The sequence below is a fragment of the Pan troglodytes genome, chromosome 2 (assembly GCF_028858775.2).
Source record: "Pan troglodytes isolate AG18354 chromosome 2, NHGRI_mPanTro3-v2.0_pri, whole genome shotgun sequence".
NCBI classification, from domain to species: domain Eukaryota; kingdom Metazoa; phylum Chordata; class Mammalia; order Primates; family Hominidae; genus Pan; species Pan troglodytes.
Genome location: NC_086015.1, coordinates 164587506 through 164603046, shown reverse-complemented (window position 1 = coordinate 164603046; position 15541 = coordinate 164587506). Strand labels below are relative to the sequence as shown.

Sequence of the window (15541 nt, the reverse complement as noted above, 5' to 3'; positions counted from 1 at the left end):
ACAAGTTCTACAGGGATATGTCCAGTGGCCAGCACAGATGCTACTCACACTATGCTTTTGTATCCCAACTGATGACCCCTGATCTTAGGAAGCCCTCAGTCTTACAAAAAGGCTGCTAGCAAACTTGCCCAACCTTTGTTCCAGAAGAAGACAATATCCTTTTATTCCAGACAGCAAACAAATCTGTCCTTGTCAGAGATAGACACTATAGCATCTTCCAAAACTATTTACCATACAAACTTCCTTGGAAAAATAATTGGGAACAAAAACTGATACAAAACATGCAGAAACACAAGAAACCCATGAAGAATTGTTTCCCAACAAAGTCGTCCACTAAATTTTTGAACCAGAAGTAGGGAAAGTATCAGGAAACCAGTACCTGTAACCAAAGAAAGGCTTTTTTCCACCTGCGAAACTTGCTGTGGTGCTAAATGTGTGGTTCCCCTCCTATGCAGCCAAACCAAGAGATCAATACTAATAATAATCACTGGGGTAGCAGACATGAAAACAGACTACCTTCTCTTTCAGTGCAATTACCACACAGTGCAACAACTTTAAAACAAATTATTAGCAAATAATTAAGAAGGAAGAGCAATTTTTAAAATGTTTGAACATAAATGAGATTTCTTTTGTTTATTAACTCATTCAGAAAGGAACTACAACCTGTCAGAATGACTTTAGAATCTCTCTAACAATTTTGTATTAAGGGTTGGGTTTCTTGAAACCACTGAGACAAAGGTTTCAGAACCTTTTTGAGAACTTGCTGCTAACGTTTATAAGGCAAATATATAAATATACCACATTTATATTTGATCATCAGTTACCAAAAAAAAAAATTTAGCACTTTCCAATTGCCAAACACTGTGCCAGGTACTAAGACAAAAGGTAACTAAGATAGACAAAATCCTTGCCCTCATGAAAATTATATTTCAGTGGGATAAGCCAACAGGAAGCAAGAAAAGGAATACATAAATGAAATAATTACAGGTTTTGAGATATTCTGGAAAGGAGATAAACAGGGACTTCAACAGAGGCAAAGGTTTAAGCAGATAAACAGGTCAAGATTCACTCTCTGAAGTTACAACATTAAAATCCTCATAATGGGTAAAAAGGAACCAGTTCTGCAAAAAGCTGAAGTAGGAGTGTTCCCAGCAGAGCAAATGGCCTGAGCAAGACTTCAGGTCAGGAAAGTTCTAGGAATTGACAGAAAGCCTACATGACTGCAGCCTGGTGTGTGAGAAGAGACTGATGTTACATTCAAGTCAAAATGCACTTGACACCATTTCCTTTAAAGAATCATTTGTTTCCATTTAGAAAATATTAACAGATATTGATCATGAGTAGCAGATGAAATTTCGATATATCTAAAATTTGTAGGAAAACTATGGTTGTGCATGCTCATAGCTTCTCTTCTGCATGGCCTCTTTGCTCTTCCTCCCTTACTGAAGCAACTCAGGAGTTTGTGCCACCTTCTCCCCCTCTATATTTTACCAGGACTGCCAGAAACTCTGTGTTAGTGTCATCTGGCAGAGTCCATTGAGGCTACTCCTCCAGCACCATGGGAGGGTCTGACACTGCCTGCTTTGGCTTTGGGGAGAACTCTTTCTGTCTTTTGTTACTATCCCCATCCGCTGGCACAACCCCCTGAGAGACTGAAGTTGTCTCTGCCCTGGAGGCTGGGAGGAGTTGGAATAGAAAAGGCTCCCTTTCCCTTTGCCACTCTGTGGTGACCCAAGACTAGCTCAACAGGCAGTGCAGGCATGTTCAGGCACTTTTCAGAAAGGAATCGCAACATGCAAGGGAAAATGTTACCCACTACCCGGCGTAGATAACATCTTCAAGCCTCTTTATTCCAGATATATTCCTTCCCACAGGAAGAATTCTCACCCTAGAAATTCTTTTCCCATCTCCTCTTACAATGTTCCAAGTCAGGGTTGCAGGGTCTTGAGTATCTTCTACCTCAACCCAGGACATGGTGATGTACCTCACCTCCCAAGATCTTAGCAGAGCATCAGTTTCAACCCACAAGTAATGGAGTATCAAGCTTCTAATTCAAAGTATCCTTGTAACAGTCTCACCAATGAGAGTTCCTTTAGTAGTTGACCTATAAAATAGCAAGCCCACTAATCTTCTGGCAAGACTGCATAAGGTGCATAAGATGCCCCAAGACTTTGCTCAGTCCATATCTACATAACCCCTAGTGCTACCTCATCTTCAGCATCCCTGGACACTCATTTACCCTATTAAAAAATGTAGGCTTTGGACTGACAACGACAAGTTGGAACTGTGGTGAAACAACCTCATTACAATGTTCCAAAAGGCCACAGATTGAAAAAAGAAAAGGCATGCTTAATAAAACCCTTCTCAACATCTCTTCTGCGTACATGATTTATTTATATTCAAAAGAGAAGGTAGCACATGCCCGTGGTGGGAAATACCACGTGACTTAGCATTCTGTCTTTTTGGAGAAACCACTTACAATTCTAGAAAAAGTATTTCCTAAATATACGCCACTCAAGACATTTGTAGAATAAATTTGGAAATAAACACAATAATGTGATAACCCTAAGCAACACAAAACAAAAACGGAATGACGGATACTTCTTTGATAACTCTGTCTTGCTTTCTAACCTGCAGAGGCTGAAACCTCTCGTTAAAAAGATGTTAGATATAACTATTTTGGCCTAGAAGCGTTTTTTGAGTTAGTTTACCAAAAATCTGTGTTCATATGGACTGAATGTTTGTGTTCCCCCAAAATTCATGTGTTGAAACTTGGGCCCACAGTGTAATGGTATTTAGAAGTGGGGCCGGCCAGGCGTGGTGGATCACGTCTGTAATCCCAGCACTTTGGGAGGCTGAGGTGGATGGATCGCCTGAGGTCAGGAGTTCAAGACCACCATGGCCAACATGGCGAAACCCCGTCCCTACTAAAAATACAAAAATTAGCTGGTCATGGTGGTGGGCGCCTGTAATCCCAGCTACTCGGTAGGCTGAGGTAGGAGAAATGCTTGAACCTGGGAGGCAGAGGTTGCAGTGAGCCAAGATTGCACCACTGCACTCCAGCCTGGGCAACAGAGCAAGACTCTGCCTCACAAAAAAAAAAAAAAAGTGGGACCATTGGGAGGTAACTAGGTTTAGATGAGGTCATGAGAGTGTAGCTCCCATGAAGGAATTAGTGTGCTTATAAGAAGAGGAAAAACTAGAGCGCTCTCTCCCCAAACTACCCCCACCACCTCCAACCCCACCACCAGCAATGTGAGGACACAGCAAAAAAGCAGCCATCTGCCAACCAGAAAGTGGGCCTTCACAGACACTGAGTCTGCCAGCACCGTGGTCTTGGACTTCCTAACCTGCAGAACTGGGTGAAATAAATGTTCGATTTTAAGATGCCCAGTCTGTAATATTTTCTTATGGCAGCCTGAACTGACTAAGACAAGGTTCAAGGCTGCTGAGCCTAGCTTTCATCATCAGAAACAGGACATTTAAAAACAGCCCATAGAGTTGATTTAATAATTTTTAACCCAGTTGTTATTTGTATTGAAAAATTTAATAAAAGTAAACTGCTTTAGATAAAAAAAAACTGGGAAATGATTTAGGCAGTGAATGACAACTAGCTAAAAAAGAAAAGGATCTTAATGCTAGTTTTATCCTGGTGTCTTTGTGTTTGTTTTTAGGCACAGTAGGGTTTGCTGGTATCTCTAAAACACAAGCAAATTGATTGACCAAGGCAATGCCTTTTGTGGACTCAATCAGCTGAATCATTAGAAAATAGATTTCTTCTGTTCTAGGTCATGTTTCTGTAAAATGGCACCCAGTCTATGATGGCAAATTGTTTTAAAAGGATTGGTTCTTGGGGACCAATAATGCAAGAATTCTGCTTTTGAAGATTAATACTGTTTTCCACTCCATCTATCTCACTGTGGAAAATGGTGGCGGGGGGGATGTTACACAGGCTGGGAACACTGGTAAAACCTGGCCATCTGTGCCTGGATCAGTTTCAGAGCTCTTTCATACAAAGAGTCTGGATGAACAGAGGAGGTTTGTTTAAAATGCTTTGTCATGCTGTAAGACCAATAACTATTTGGGCAGTGCCGTAGATAGGAACGGGGTTATAGGCCTCAAGGCAGCTCATCAGAGAACTTACATGAGTAAATTGGAAATCACACACCTGAAAGAAACAGGGCAATAAATGTTATTGTAAAAGTGATTTAAAGAAACTCTCTATTCCCCAATGAGAAGACTTTTAATGGCTTCTCATAGTTATTCACATATGCTGTTGTATAACAAAAATAAAGAAAAAAAATGCTCCTTTGGGAGGCCTAGGCGGGTGGATCACCTGAGGTCAGGAGTTCGAGCCCAGCCTGGCCAACATGGTGAGACCCTGTCTCTACTAAACATACAAAAAATTAGCCGGGCATGGTGGCACGCGCCTATAGTCCCAGCTACTCGGGAGGCTAAGACAAGAGAATTGCTGGAACCCAGGAGGCGGAGGTTGCAATAAGCCGAGATCCCGCCACTGCACTCCAACCTGGGAGACAGAGTAAGACTCTGTCTCAAAAAAAAAAAAAAAAGTGCTCAGAGGTTATGCATGTCTTTAGAGCAAAAATACAAATCTCTCAAATTACATGAGAGAAGATTGTGAGAGAATATACCATTCTTACGGGGTGTTAGATACAACAATTTTGCTAGACTTTATTTAGATGTGACAAAATTTTAAATGAAACATCTATATGTCTTATTTTTTTGTCTTACTAACTTCCCATGAATAAGGGGAAAGAGCCAATATATTACAAAATTTAATTGGAATGCATAAGAGAAGATAAAAGCAAATAAGATTTCATTTGATATTTAAAATAACAAGGTTTTGCATTTAAATAAAAATCTACCTTAAAACACAGCATATGGACCCTTTTCACAAGATGGCGCCGAAAGCGAAGAAGGAAGCTCCTGCCCCTCCTAAAGCTGAAGCCAAAGCGAAGGCTTTAAAGGCCAAGAAGGCAGTGTTGAAAGGTGTCCACAGCCACAAAAAGAAGAAGATCCGCACGTCACCCACCTTCCGGCGGCCGAAGACACTGCGACTCCGGAGACAGCCCAAATATCCTCGGAAGAGCGCTCCCAGGAGAAACAAGCTTGACCACTATGCTATCATCAAGTTTCCGCTGACTACTGAGTCTGCCATGAAGAAGATAGAAGATAACAACACACTTGTGTTCATTGTGGATGTTAAAGCCAACAAGCACCAGATTAAACAGGCTGTGAAGAAGCTCTATGACATTGATGTGGCCAAGGTCAACACCCTGATTCGGCCTGATGGAGAGAAGAAGGCATATGTTCGACTGGCTCCTGATTACGATGCTTTGGATGTTGCCAACAAAATTGGGATCATCTAAACTGAGCCCAGCTGCCTAATTCTGAATATATATATATATATATATCTTTTCACCATAAAAAAAAAAAAAAACACAGCATATGTTCAAGTTAGAAGAAAAACAAGTTTTCTCTTACTTTGTAGAGAGGACAGATGTGCCCAGAACTATTTATTCCAAAAACATTCACTAAGTATCGTAACTTACATATCATTTTCTTATGGCCAAATGTTATATATTGAGTGGATTAAGTTATAAATTTTAGCATTATGGAACAATCTATGGGAAGCTATAGAGTTTAAAATTGCTATTTAAAAAACCACAAAACTTAGTAGAAATTCCAAATAACTCGAAGACTCTGTTCAACAAGTGAATGAAAAAGAAAATAATATTTCCTACCCAGGAAAATCTACTTGACTTGATAAATTGACTTCAGGTTACAAAATCACCAGATGTCACTAAGGCTATCCTACAGTAAAACTTTCCTTCCATTCTTAAAATGATAAAAAATAGGCTAAAGGATTTTTGCCATGTTCTTCAGAGTCTCATTGCAACACATCAATTTCATTAGGAGAACTATCATCTACTACAAGCACAGACTACCAATGTCCACTACACACAAACACACACACACGCACACACACAATCAGCCCCTTTTTTCAGGTTCTAAAGACTGCACCACCATTCAACCTGTCCCCAATGCCAGCTTTGCCACTCTGCATTTTATCTAAAATGGATAAATTCAGTCTGGGAATGGTGGCTCATGCCTGTAATCCTAGCACTGTGGAAGGCTGAGGTGGAAGGATCATTTGAGCCCAGGAGTTTGAGGCTGCAGTGAGCTATAACTGCACTGCTGGGCTCCAGCCTGGGCAACAGAGAGCCTATCTCTAAAAACAATTCAAATCCTGCATACTCAAAAGAAAGGTTGGAGAAACATCTCGAAATTACAGTTGATGAATTTATAGTTTAGCAATTCTTAATTTGACAGTGCCCATCAAACTTGGGCCCAAATCTTGAGCTCATTACTTAACACCTGTGCAGCCCTGGGATTTTTTTTTTTTTTTTTTTTTCCCCCCTTATTTCTCTGAGTCTCAGTGTCCTCACCTGTAACATGGAGAGAATTGTATCAACCTTGTGCATTATCTGTAAGAAAGAAAGATAATCCAGTTAAAGCACCAAGCACCAGGGCTGGCACCTGTGGTCAGTGCTCAATCAATCACACCTGTTAGGGTTCTTGACGATTTGGGAACCGGAGTTTCTCGATTTTGCTATTCACACACAGAATGCTCTTTTACCATTAAAAAAGATTTTAAAGTTGTAAAAGGAGGAGATAATTTGGCCACCCTGTCATGGTCTGCCTTCTCTTTTCCAATTTTATTCTGCTTCTTGATTCTAATTGGACTAGAATATGTAGTTGTTTGCTAGGGCAGCTGCAACAAACTACCACAAATGAAGCAGCTTCACCAACAGAAACTTATTGTCTCACCGTTTTGGATCCCAGAAGCCAGAGATCCAGTGTTAGCAGGGATCCTTTCTTCTGACTGCTGCGAGGAAGAATCTGTGCCATTACCCTCTCCTAGCATGTGGTAGTTTGCTGCCAATCTTCAGCATTCCTTGTCTGGTAGAACCATCACTCTGGTCTCTGCCTTCATCTTCACATGGAGTTCTCCCTGTGTATGTGGCTGTGTAAATATTTTCCCTTTCTACAAGGACATGCTCATATTGGATTATAGCCCACCTTACTCCAGTGTGACCTCATCTTTACTTACATCTGTAATGACCTTATTTCCAAATCAGGTCACATTCTAAAGTACTGGGGATTAGGACTTTAACATATGAGAATACATTTCAATGCATAACAAAATGCTATAAGACTCTCATTATTTCCATGAACTTTCTGGACTGTAAACTCTAAAGGAAACAAGCAGGACCTAATTACAACTCTGGTTGTCAGCCTCTTTACCTTGCCAGCAGTCTGCACTGGAGCATGAATACGTAGCATTAAGTGTATAGGGAAAAGAATCTGATCTTCCTACCGAACAGCAAATCTTGTTCTAGAATTTTATCTGATTGTTTTTAAAGTAGAAACACCACAATTAATGTCTTGCACTGTTTACTTTCATCTATTGCAAATAACAGTTCAACTAAAAACCACTTCACTGACAAGACGGGAACTGAGAAACCCTATCAAAGGAAATGAAAAACATGGCACAGCTTGATCAAAAACCTAAGGATGAGCTTCAGCTGAATACATGAATAGCTGATGTTGCTCAAAACATGGGAGCCAGCTCTGAGGCTTGGAACAATTTTTATTATGAAAAAATTTTCTTTGGGTAGATTTTTTTTTATTTGGTTTCCTTTTTCTGTTGTTTGAAGAATGATCCATATGCAGATTTTTTTTTTTAAGACAGAAGGCTGGATGCACAAAAGGTTTGCAGTGAAAAGAAAGTACACCTCTCTCTGTGCCTCCCAGTAACCCAATTCCACTCCCTGGAGGCGATGCCTACCTACCGCCAATTCCTTTAGTCTCTGCATTTAAAAACACAGATAGATTCACACAAAAGACAGCAAGTGGACTACCCTGCGCCTGGCTTTTTTCTCTTTACCTTGTATCTTGAAGGTTCTGCCAGATCATTAGCTGTTTCACTTACCATAACAGCTGCACTCACTGTGTTCCAGAGTCATGAGTCTTCTCGGGTAGGAATTTTTTGTTTGTTTTGTTTTGTTTTTTGTTTTTTGTTTTTGTTTTGAGACACAGTCTCACCCAGCCACCCAGGCTGGAGTGCAGTAGCATGGTCTCGGCTCACTGCAACCTCTGCCTCCTGGCTTCAAGCAATTCTCATTCCTCGCCTCCCAAATAGATGGGATTACAGGCGCCTGCCACCAAGCTGGGCTAGTTTTTGTATTTTTAGTAGAGACAGGGTCTCACCATGTTGGCCAGGCTGGTCTCAAACTCTTGACCTCAAGTGATCCATTGGGTAGGAATTTTATGTATAAAGGAGCAGTGTTCTCACAGTCCTATAATGTGCCACCTCCCTGCCCCAGCTCCATACTGCTTCACCACTGCCAAGGAACTGGAAGGCAGGGCTTATGCCTACAATACAATGTCAAATGGAATGACAGACAGACTTGTACTGGAGAAGTTCTGTTTGGTCACCTGTAGTTTAAAAAGAAAAAAAAAAAAAAAGCCAGTTCAGGAATCATTGCTCCTCTACCAAGCTTCCCTCCCTTCCCTTCCCCTCCCCTCCCCTCCCCTCTCCTCCTCTCCCCTTCCCTCCCCTCACCTCCTCTTCTTATTTTTTTCTTTTTTTTTTCTTTTTGAGATGGAGTTTTCCTGTTGTTGCCCAGGCTGGAGTGCAGTGGCATGATCTGGGCTCACTGCAGCCTCTGCCTCCAGGGTTCAAGCAATTCTCCTGCCTCAGCCTCCCTAGTAGCTGGGATTACAGGTGTCCACCACCATGCCAAGCTAATTTTTTGTATTTTTAGTAGTGACGAGGGTTTCACCATGTTGGCCAGGCTGGTCTCGAACTCCTGACCTCAGGTGATCCACCAACTCGGCATCCCAAAGTGCTGAGATTACAGGCATGAGCCACCGCATCCGGCCCAAGCCTTTCTTACTTCCTTTGCTCCTTTCACTCCTAAAAGCTGAAGGAAGTGTAAACTTTTTTCTAAAAATAACAAAAAAAATTGTAAGAGTTTATTTGTATATTTAAAGTGGCCTAGTTATCTTTGCTAATGCTCTAATTTTTTTAATTATTTCATTTTAATTTATTCTATTTTATTTCACTCTGTCTTGCTCTAGAAAAGACTTACAAAGGCTCTAGTGTCTTGTAAAAGTCCAGAATAGCACAGATTTTTCTATTTGCTTGGAAATTTACAGATTTTTTTAAACTGCTTTTAAATATTAAGAAGGTCTTTCTGCAGAGAGTAACAATGTGGAGAATTACATAATTATTGTTCTAGTCCTCTAAAATGCTTTTTCAAATTGTACCTATTCAGTTCAGTTGATTAATTAAAAGTTAACAATCTCCTGTGTCAAATCTTCTAATAGATAGAAAATTAATCATTCCTTTTTATATTATATTTATCATGCTTTTTATTACAAAAGTAATATATTCATTGTAAATTTATCTAAAAATAAAGACAAGCACATTGCATTTAGTTACCCAAACTGGCATTGGCATTTTTCATGGATACTCCCAAATATTTTCTCATGCACGTCATATGTTTATGTTTCAATAAACTCAGGATCATATCACATGTACTAAATGGCAAACTGCTTTTTCTACCTCATCATGTATAAAGAACATTTCGGCATCATTAATTCTACAGCACGATTGTTAATAACTACATTGACTCTATCATAGAACTGGAGTGTGATTTATTTCAAATGTCCCACTGTTGAATATTTAGGTGGTTTATAGTGATTAAGCATTCAAAACAATATTGGAATACACATACGCATAACTTTCTTGCACATTTTGCCAAATTATTCTCCCAAATAATTTAAACATTTGTTCTTAACATTTGAGAGAATGAATCCCTTTGAGAATCTGATGGATTTTGCATCTCTTCTCAGGAAAGGGCAAATATGTTCAAATTTTTATACATCTTTGGAGCCTTCCGACCAAAACAACCCCAGATTGAGAACGCAGTAGCATTTTATGTCCCTACAAACCATATGAACGCCCTTTTGCTCACACTATCCCTTTGTTTTCAAACTTTCTGCTGATTTGAGAGATGAAACAGTACATCAGTCTTTTCTTACTTTGTATTTTTGTATTGCTAATGAAATTTGAACACTTTTTCCAGAAGTTGATTGATCATGTATTTTTTGTACATTGCTTATTCAAGCCTTCTATCTAATATAATTCAGGTTTTAAATATTAAATTAAAAAATTTAACACAACACTGTAAGATCACATAATAGAGTGGAAACTTTCAATTCCTGGGCTTTCTCCGGGCTAAAGGCATGGTCTTTAATAAATGATCCAATCTGTCATGTCTCAATGTTTCCACCAGAGGGCAATATTAGCCCATCTATTATTTCTCTGGCTTCTACAGCTCTCAAGATTTCAATTTACTTTTACTAGAAGAATCTTCCTGAAAAATACTTGCAATGATGATAAAGTTAAATACTTCATTATGCATGTAACACATTATTATATAAAAGTTACATTGTTATAAATTTTCTTTTTAATTTGTTTCAACACATGAAAATGTACAAATGGAATTTCAATAATTATAATCATTACTTCAAATGAAAACCATGCCTCTATTAGCATTCTTTATTATATCCATTTACTTAAATTATCATTATTTCTAGAATGATGTTCGCAGTATGATTTATAATAGAATCTTCATAAACCATTAGCATAAACAGGAAAAGCAATTGACTCCTGAAAAGCCATTCTTTAAAGACAACCAGATTAATTCCTGACTCTAATTATTTTGCACCTTTGGCTTACCACATAACAAGATAAAACCTAATTTCTTCTTCCCATTCAATAAAGATATGCAGGGTATCCTTCTGAGTGCTAAGGATATTGTTGTGAAGAAAACAAAAATCCTTGACCTCAGGAAGTTTACTTGTTACAGGATTGGGACATGAAGGAGAGACAAATCCACGCATCCTATATACACATTGGAGTGTGGCAGGCTCGGGAGTGTTAGGAGGGAATAAAGCCCAGAAAAGGGATATAGCACACTGAGATACATGCGGAGACCATTTTAAGTGGAGTGGCCAAGGAGGCTTCACATGTGGATGACATCTAAGCAGACAGCTTAGGGAGATGAGAGTCACTTCGATCTGAAGAAAGACAAATCCAAGCAGGGAGGGGACGTCAGCTGCAAGAGCTGACTGGTGAGAAACAGCAAGGAAACCAGTGTGACTGAGACAAGTGAGCCAGGGGTTGGGGAGCAGGGAGGAACAAGAGGCCGGAGGGTGGAAGGCCTTGGCAGCCTCAGGCTTGGATTTTCACTCTGAATGAGATGGAGAAAAGTTGGCATTTTAAGCATAGGCAGGACATTTTCTGGATGCATACGAAGAATCACTGCGGGAGGCTGAGGCAGGAGAATGGCGTGAACCCAGGAGGCAGAGCTTGCAGTGAGCCGAGATCGCGCCACTGCACTCCAGCCTGGGCGACAGAGCGAGAGACTCCATCTCAAAAAAAAAAAAAAAGAAGAAGAAGAAGAAGAATCATTCTTATTGCTCTTTCCACAACAGACTTTACAGGGACAAAGGTAGAGACAGAGAGACCAGTTAGTAAGCTACTGAAATTAATTAGATGAGAAACTATGGTGATTTGGACCAAGGTGATGGTGACAGAGAAAAGAGTTTGGGGGCAGATGACATGGGTGGTGCTGATGAGCTAAAGAATAGGTAGTGGCATATGGGAGACTGGCATTCAGAGAAGAGGTCTGGGTTGGAAATACAAAATTTGGAAGACATCAGAATCCATGTAGAGATAGAATGACAGCTCAACCCTGGAACATTCAATGTTTAGAAGTCAAGGGAAAGAGACACCAGCAATGAAAGCCAAGAAAGAGTGTTGAGTGAGGTAGGAGAAGACTCAGGAATAAAGTATCCAGAAGCCAGCTGCTCTGAAGAGCAGAAAGTGATCTATCATCAACAGCTGAGGACAAGGACTGACCCTTGACCTAAGCAGCGTGGAGCTCATGGTAACCTTATAAAGAGTAATTTCATGGAGCGGGAGGCCAGAAGCCTGATCAGACAAGATTACAGAGATGAAGAGTGATACTGGACACAGCAAGTATAATAGTGTTTTCAAGGAATTTTGACAGAAGGGAAGCCTAGAAATGATGCAACAGCTGGAGGATGATATGAGCTCAAAGGGAGCATTTTCAAAGATGAGAAAATTGATAGCATGCTTTTATGCTATTAGCAGTAGAGAGGGAAAAGTGGAGATTGCAGGAGAGATGGAAGACTTTCCAAAGCACTGACCTGAAATAGGCAGAGAAAAAATCCAGTGCAGAAGCTGGGAGTGAGCCACCATTAGTACACAGCCAACCACAAAGGCCCAGAAGCCAGGGGATGTGGAGCACTTTTGATTAAGAAAATAAGGTTGTTGACTATAGTTAATAGCAATGCATTATATACTTGAAAATTGCTAACAGAGTAGATTTTAAGTGTTCTCACCGCAAACAAATGATAAGTATGTGAGGTGATGTATATGTTAGTTAATTTCATTTAGAATTTCCACAATGTATACATATTTCAGAACATCATGTTGTACAACATAAATATATACAATTTTTATTTTTCAATTTAAAAGAGTAAATAAGAAAAAAGAATTCTACTCTCACCAGTGCCTGCATCAGCACATCCTTACCAGTGTTAGATATTAAGATTTTAAAACATTTTTCTCATTTGACAGATACAAAATGATATTTATTGTTCATTTTTGTTTGCATTTATATCTATTTTTTAACAAAGCAATGGGATAATGTTTTGAACATCAAAAAGAAAAAGAAAAGAAAGTCACTGTTACTCTATGCCTCTTTATTCTGTATTTTATGGGGAAACATGCCTCATAGAAGCTGCGTATGTTAAAGCTAATATCATATCTAACTAATTGAGTTGAACTGTGTAGCAGCCTGACTGCTAGACTCTCCATTGTTTAAAGGGTAGCACATCCCACAGCTGCCTGACCTGAGTTTTGCATGGGGGAGCCCACTGGGTGATAAAACCTGCTTCAGAGAATATTGGCTCTTATCATCCAGTGGGGGCTTTCACAAAAAAATTCTCCCATGAGAACAAGCAGGGCTTTGCCCCAAATATCTCCTGCTGCAGCAGAAAAGGCCTGCTACCCAGTTCCCTTGTGTTCCCTGCTGATTTGTTGCAGAAAATTGACAATGAAAAAATGACTGCCAGGTGGGGGCCAAAAGAGACCACTTCTAAAAACTGGCAATGTCTTTTAAATATTTCGAATTTTATTAGATTTAGGACTTACTTGCTATTCCCTCTGACCAGATGGACACACTTGCCCAGAGCTCCATGTGATTTACACTTTACATGGTTCTGGTTTCTGCTGAAATGTCACCGTCTCACAGACATCTCCGCAAATGAATTATGCGTTCCTCACTTCGCTTCCACCATCCTGTCATTCTTGTTTCTTTGTTTGCATTTTCTTTGATGCTCTTTCTATTCCTGAAATTCCATGGAGTGTGTATTTGCTTGTTTTACTCGCCTCCGCCAGGAGGGCAGGAAACTGCTAGTTTTGTTTACTCTTCTTCCCAGCACCCTGAACACAGCACGCAGAGCAGCTTTCAATAAATATTTGTTAAGCAAATGAACTGATGTGAATTGATTCTAACAGAAGAGGGAGAAAGGAATGTTGAAGCTGACAGGAACCAAGCACATAATATTAGGAATATACTTATACCAAAAAAAAAATGTTGTTTATCTGAAATTCAAATTTAACTGGGCATCCTGAATTTCATTTGGCAACTCTATATATGAGTTCTCACTTATAAGTGGGAGCTAATCTACAAGGATGCAAAGACATAAGAATGATACAATGGACTCTGGGGACTCCAGGAAAATGGTCGGGGGGAGGTGAGGGATAAAAGATTATACACTGGATACAGTGTATATGCTGGGGTGATGGGTGCACCAAAATATTAGAAATCACCACTAAAGAAGTGATCCATGTAACCAAACACCACCTGCTCCCCAAAAACTATTGAAATTAAAAAAAAATCACAGGCTCATGAACTCATATTGTTTCTATGTATTTTGCTATCCTTATCAGTAAGATATTTTAAACTATCTATATCCTCACTACCATCGATGTCTATGTAGAGAGGGAAATATTTGTGATTCTTTTTCCCATGAATTTCCAAAGGGGCATTTCAACATGTCTGCCTTTCTTTCTTGCCTGGGTCTTTCTCAGCACTTAGTTAACAATGGGTTACTTTGCGCTCTATAAACAGCTACTCCACACTTTGTGTTTCATGGGGTGGAAGGACAGTGTGTGAAGTTTGAGTGGCATAAATTCATCAACAATCTCTCATGATTCAATGCTGTTTGAAATTCCTCCATGAAGGTCAGCACTTTCTTTTTCTATACATAAACACTTTATTTTAGAATAGATAGCAGAGTTCTCAACATCCCACACCCAGTTGCCCCCATTGTAAATGTCTTACACAGACACAGTACATTTATCGCAATGAAGGAATTAAACACAACCAACAAGACCTTTCAAAACATAACCATGACACCTAAAAATAGTTAACAATAGTTTCTTAGAATGCTTTGTTTAGCCCATGGGTTTCCCCCATCTTTGCCCCTTATCCATCTGCCTTGATCCCCACAAGGGGGTCAATTCTCCTTTCCCTAGACTTGAAAACAACACAAGAAGGTAAGCAGCTGCTCACTCAGGCCAGGTATCTCATGTGACGACAACACTCAGCCATGTCTGGAGATAGTTGTGGTTGTCACAACCAGGGAGGTGCTACTGGCATTGAGTGAGTGGAAGCCAAGGTTGCTGCTCAACATCCTACAGTGCACAGAACAGGCCCCACCACAGAGAATGATCTGGCCCCAAATGTTCACAGTTTCAAGACTGGGAAACTGGAGTAGGCCAAGCTGGGAATACACAGAAACTCCATGCTCTTCACCACCCCAGGACCCCGCCACCTCCCTGGCTTCTAACCACATCCTGGGATCCCATGGCACAGGTCTTGGGGACTCAGCAGGGAAGGGCGTCCAATCAAGGCACACCCTCCATGCTGCAGACCCTGGCCCACCCGACCAACCAGGGCCAGAATGAATACTGTACTTGCATTCTCAAACTTGACAGTGAGAATGACAGATGCATAAACAGCACTTCAAAGGGATTTTCATGTCTAGAGAATGGATGAGTGCTCCCCTCTTGTGGGAAGTGAGGCCAATGGGCAGGGGGCAAAGATGGAGAAAACTCCATCTTGGGCTAAACAAGGCTCCTTAAGGAACTAAAATCACTTAAAAGAAAGAAATGCTAGTTTACAAAAAAATTGGAGAGCATTGCTTTGCAATGCAGCGTTGAAGAACAAACTGAAATGAACAAATGAAAATTGCTTGTTCAGACTTTTGATTATCCTCGTTTGGACTCAGAACAGGTGTTATAGAAGAAATGTACTCTTCTCACAAGAAGTGGCTTTGAGCTGTCTTC

The 15541-nt window shown here is 40.1% G+C and overlaps 1 protein-coding gene across 1 annotated transcript; it reads left to right on the top strand.

Moving 5' to 3' along the window:
• The first annotated feature begins 4909 nt into the window (after nucleotides 1-4909).
• Nucleotides 4910-5461, top strand: LOC742934 (large ribosomal subunit protein uL23). Its single transcript, XM_054681228.2, has one exon. It carries the CDS (start codon nucleotides 4920-4922, stop codon nucleotides 5388-5390), a length of 471 nt encoding a protein of 156 aa, XP_054537203.1. The 5' UTR covers nucleotides 4910-4919; the 3' UTR covers nucleotides 5391-5461.
• The last annotated feature ends 10080 nt before the right edge of the window (nucleotides 5462-15541 follow it).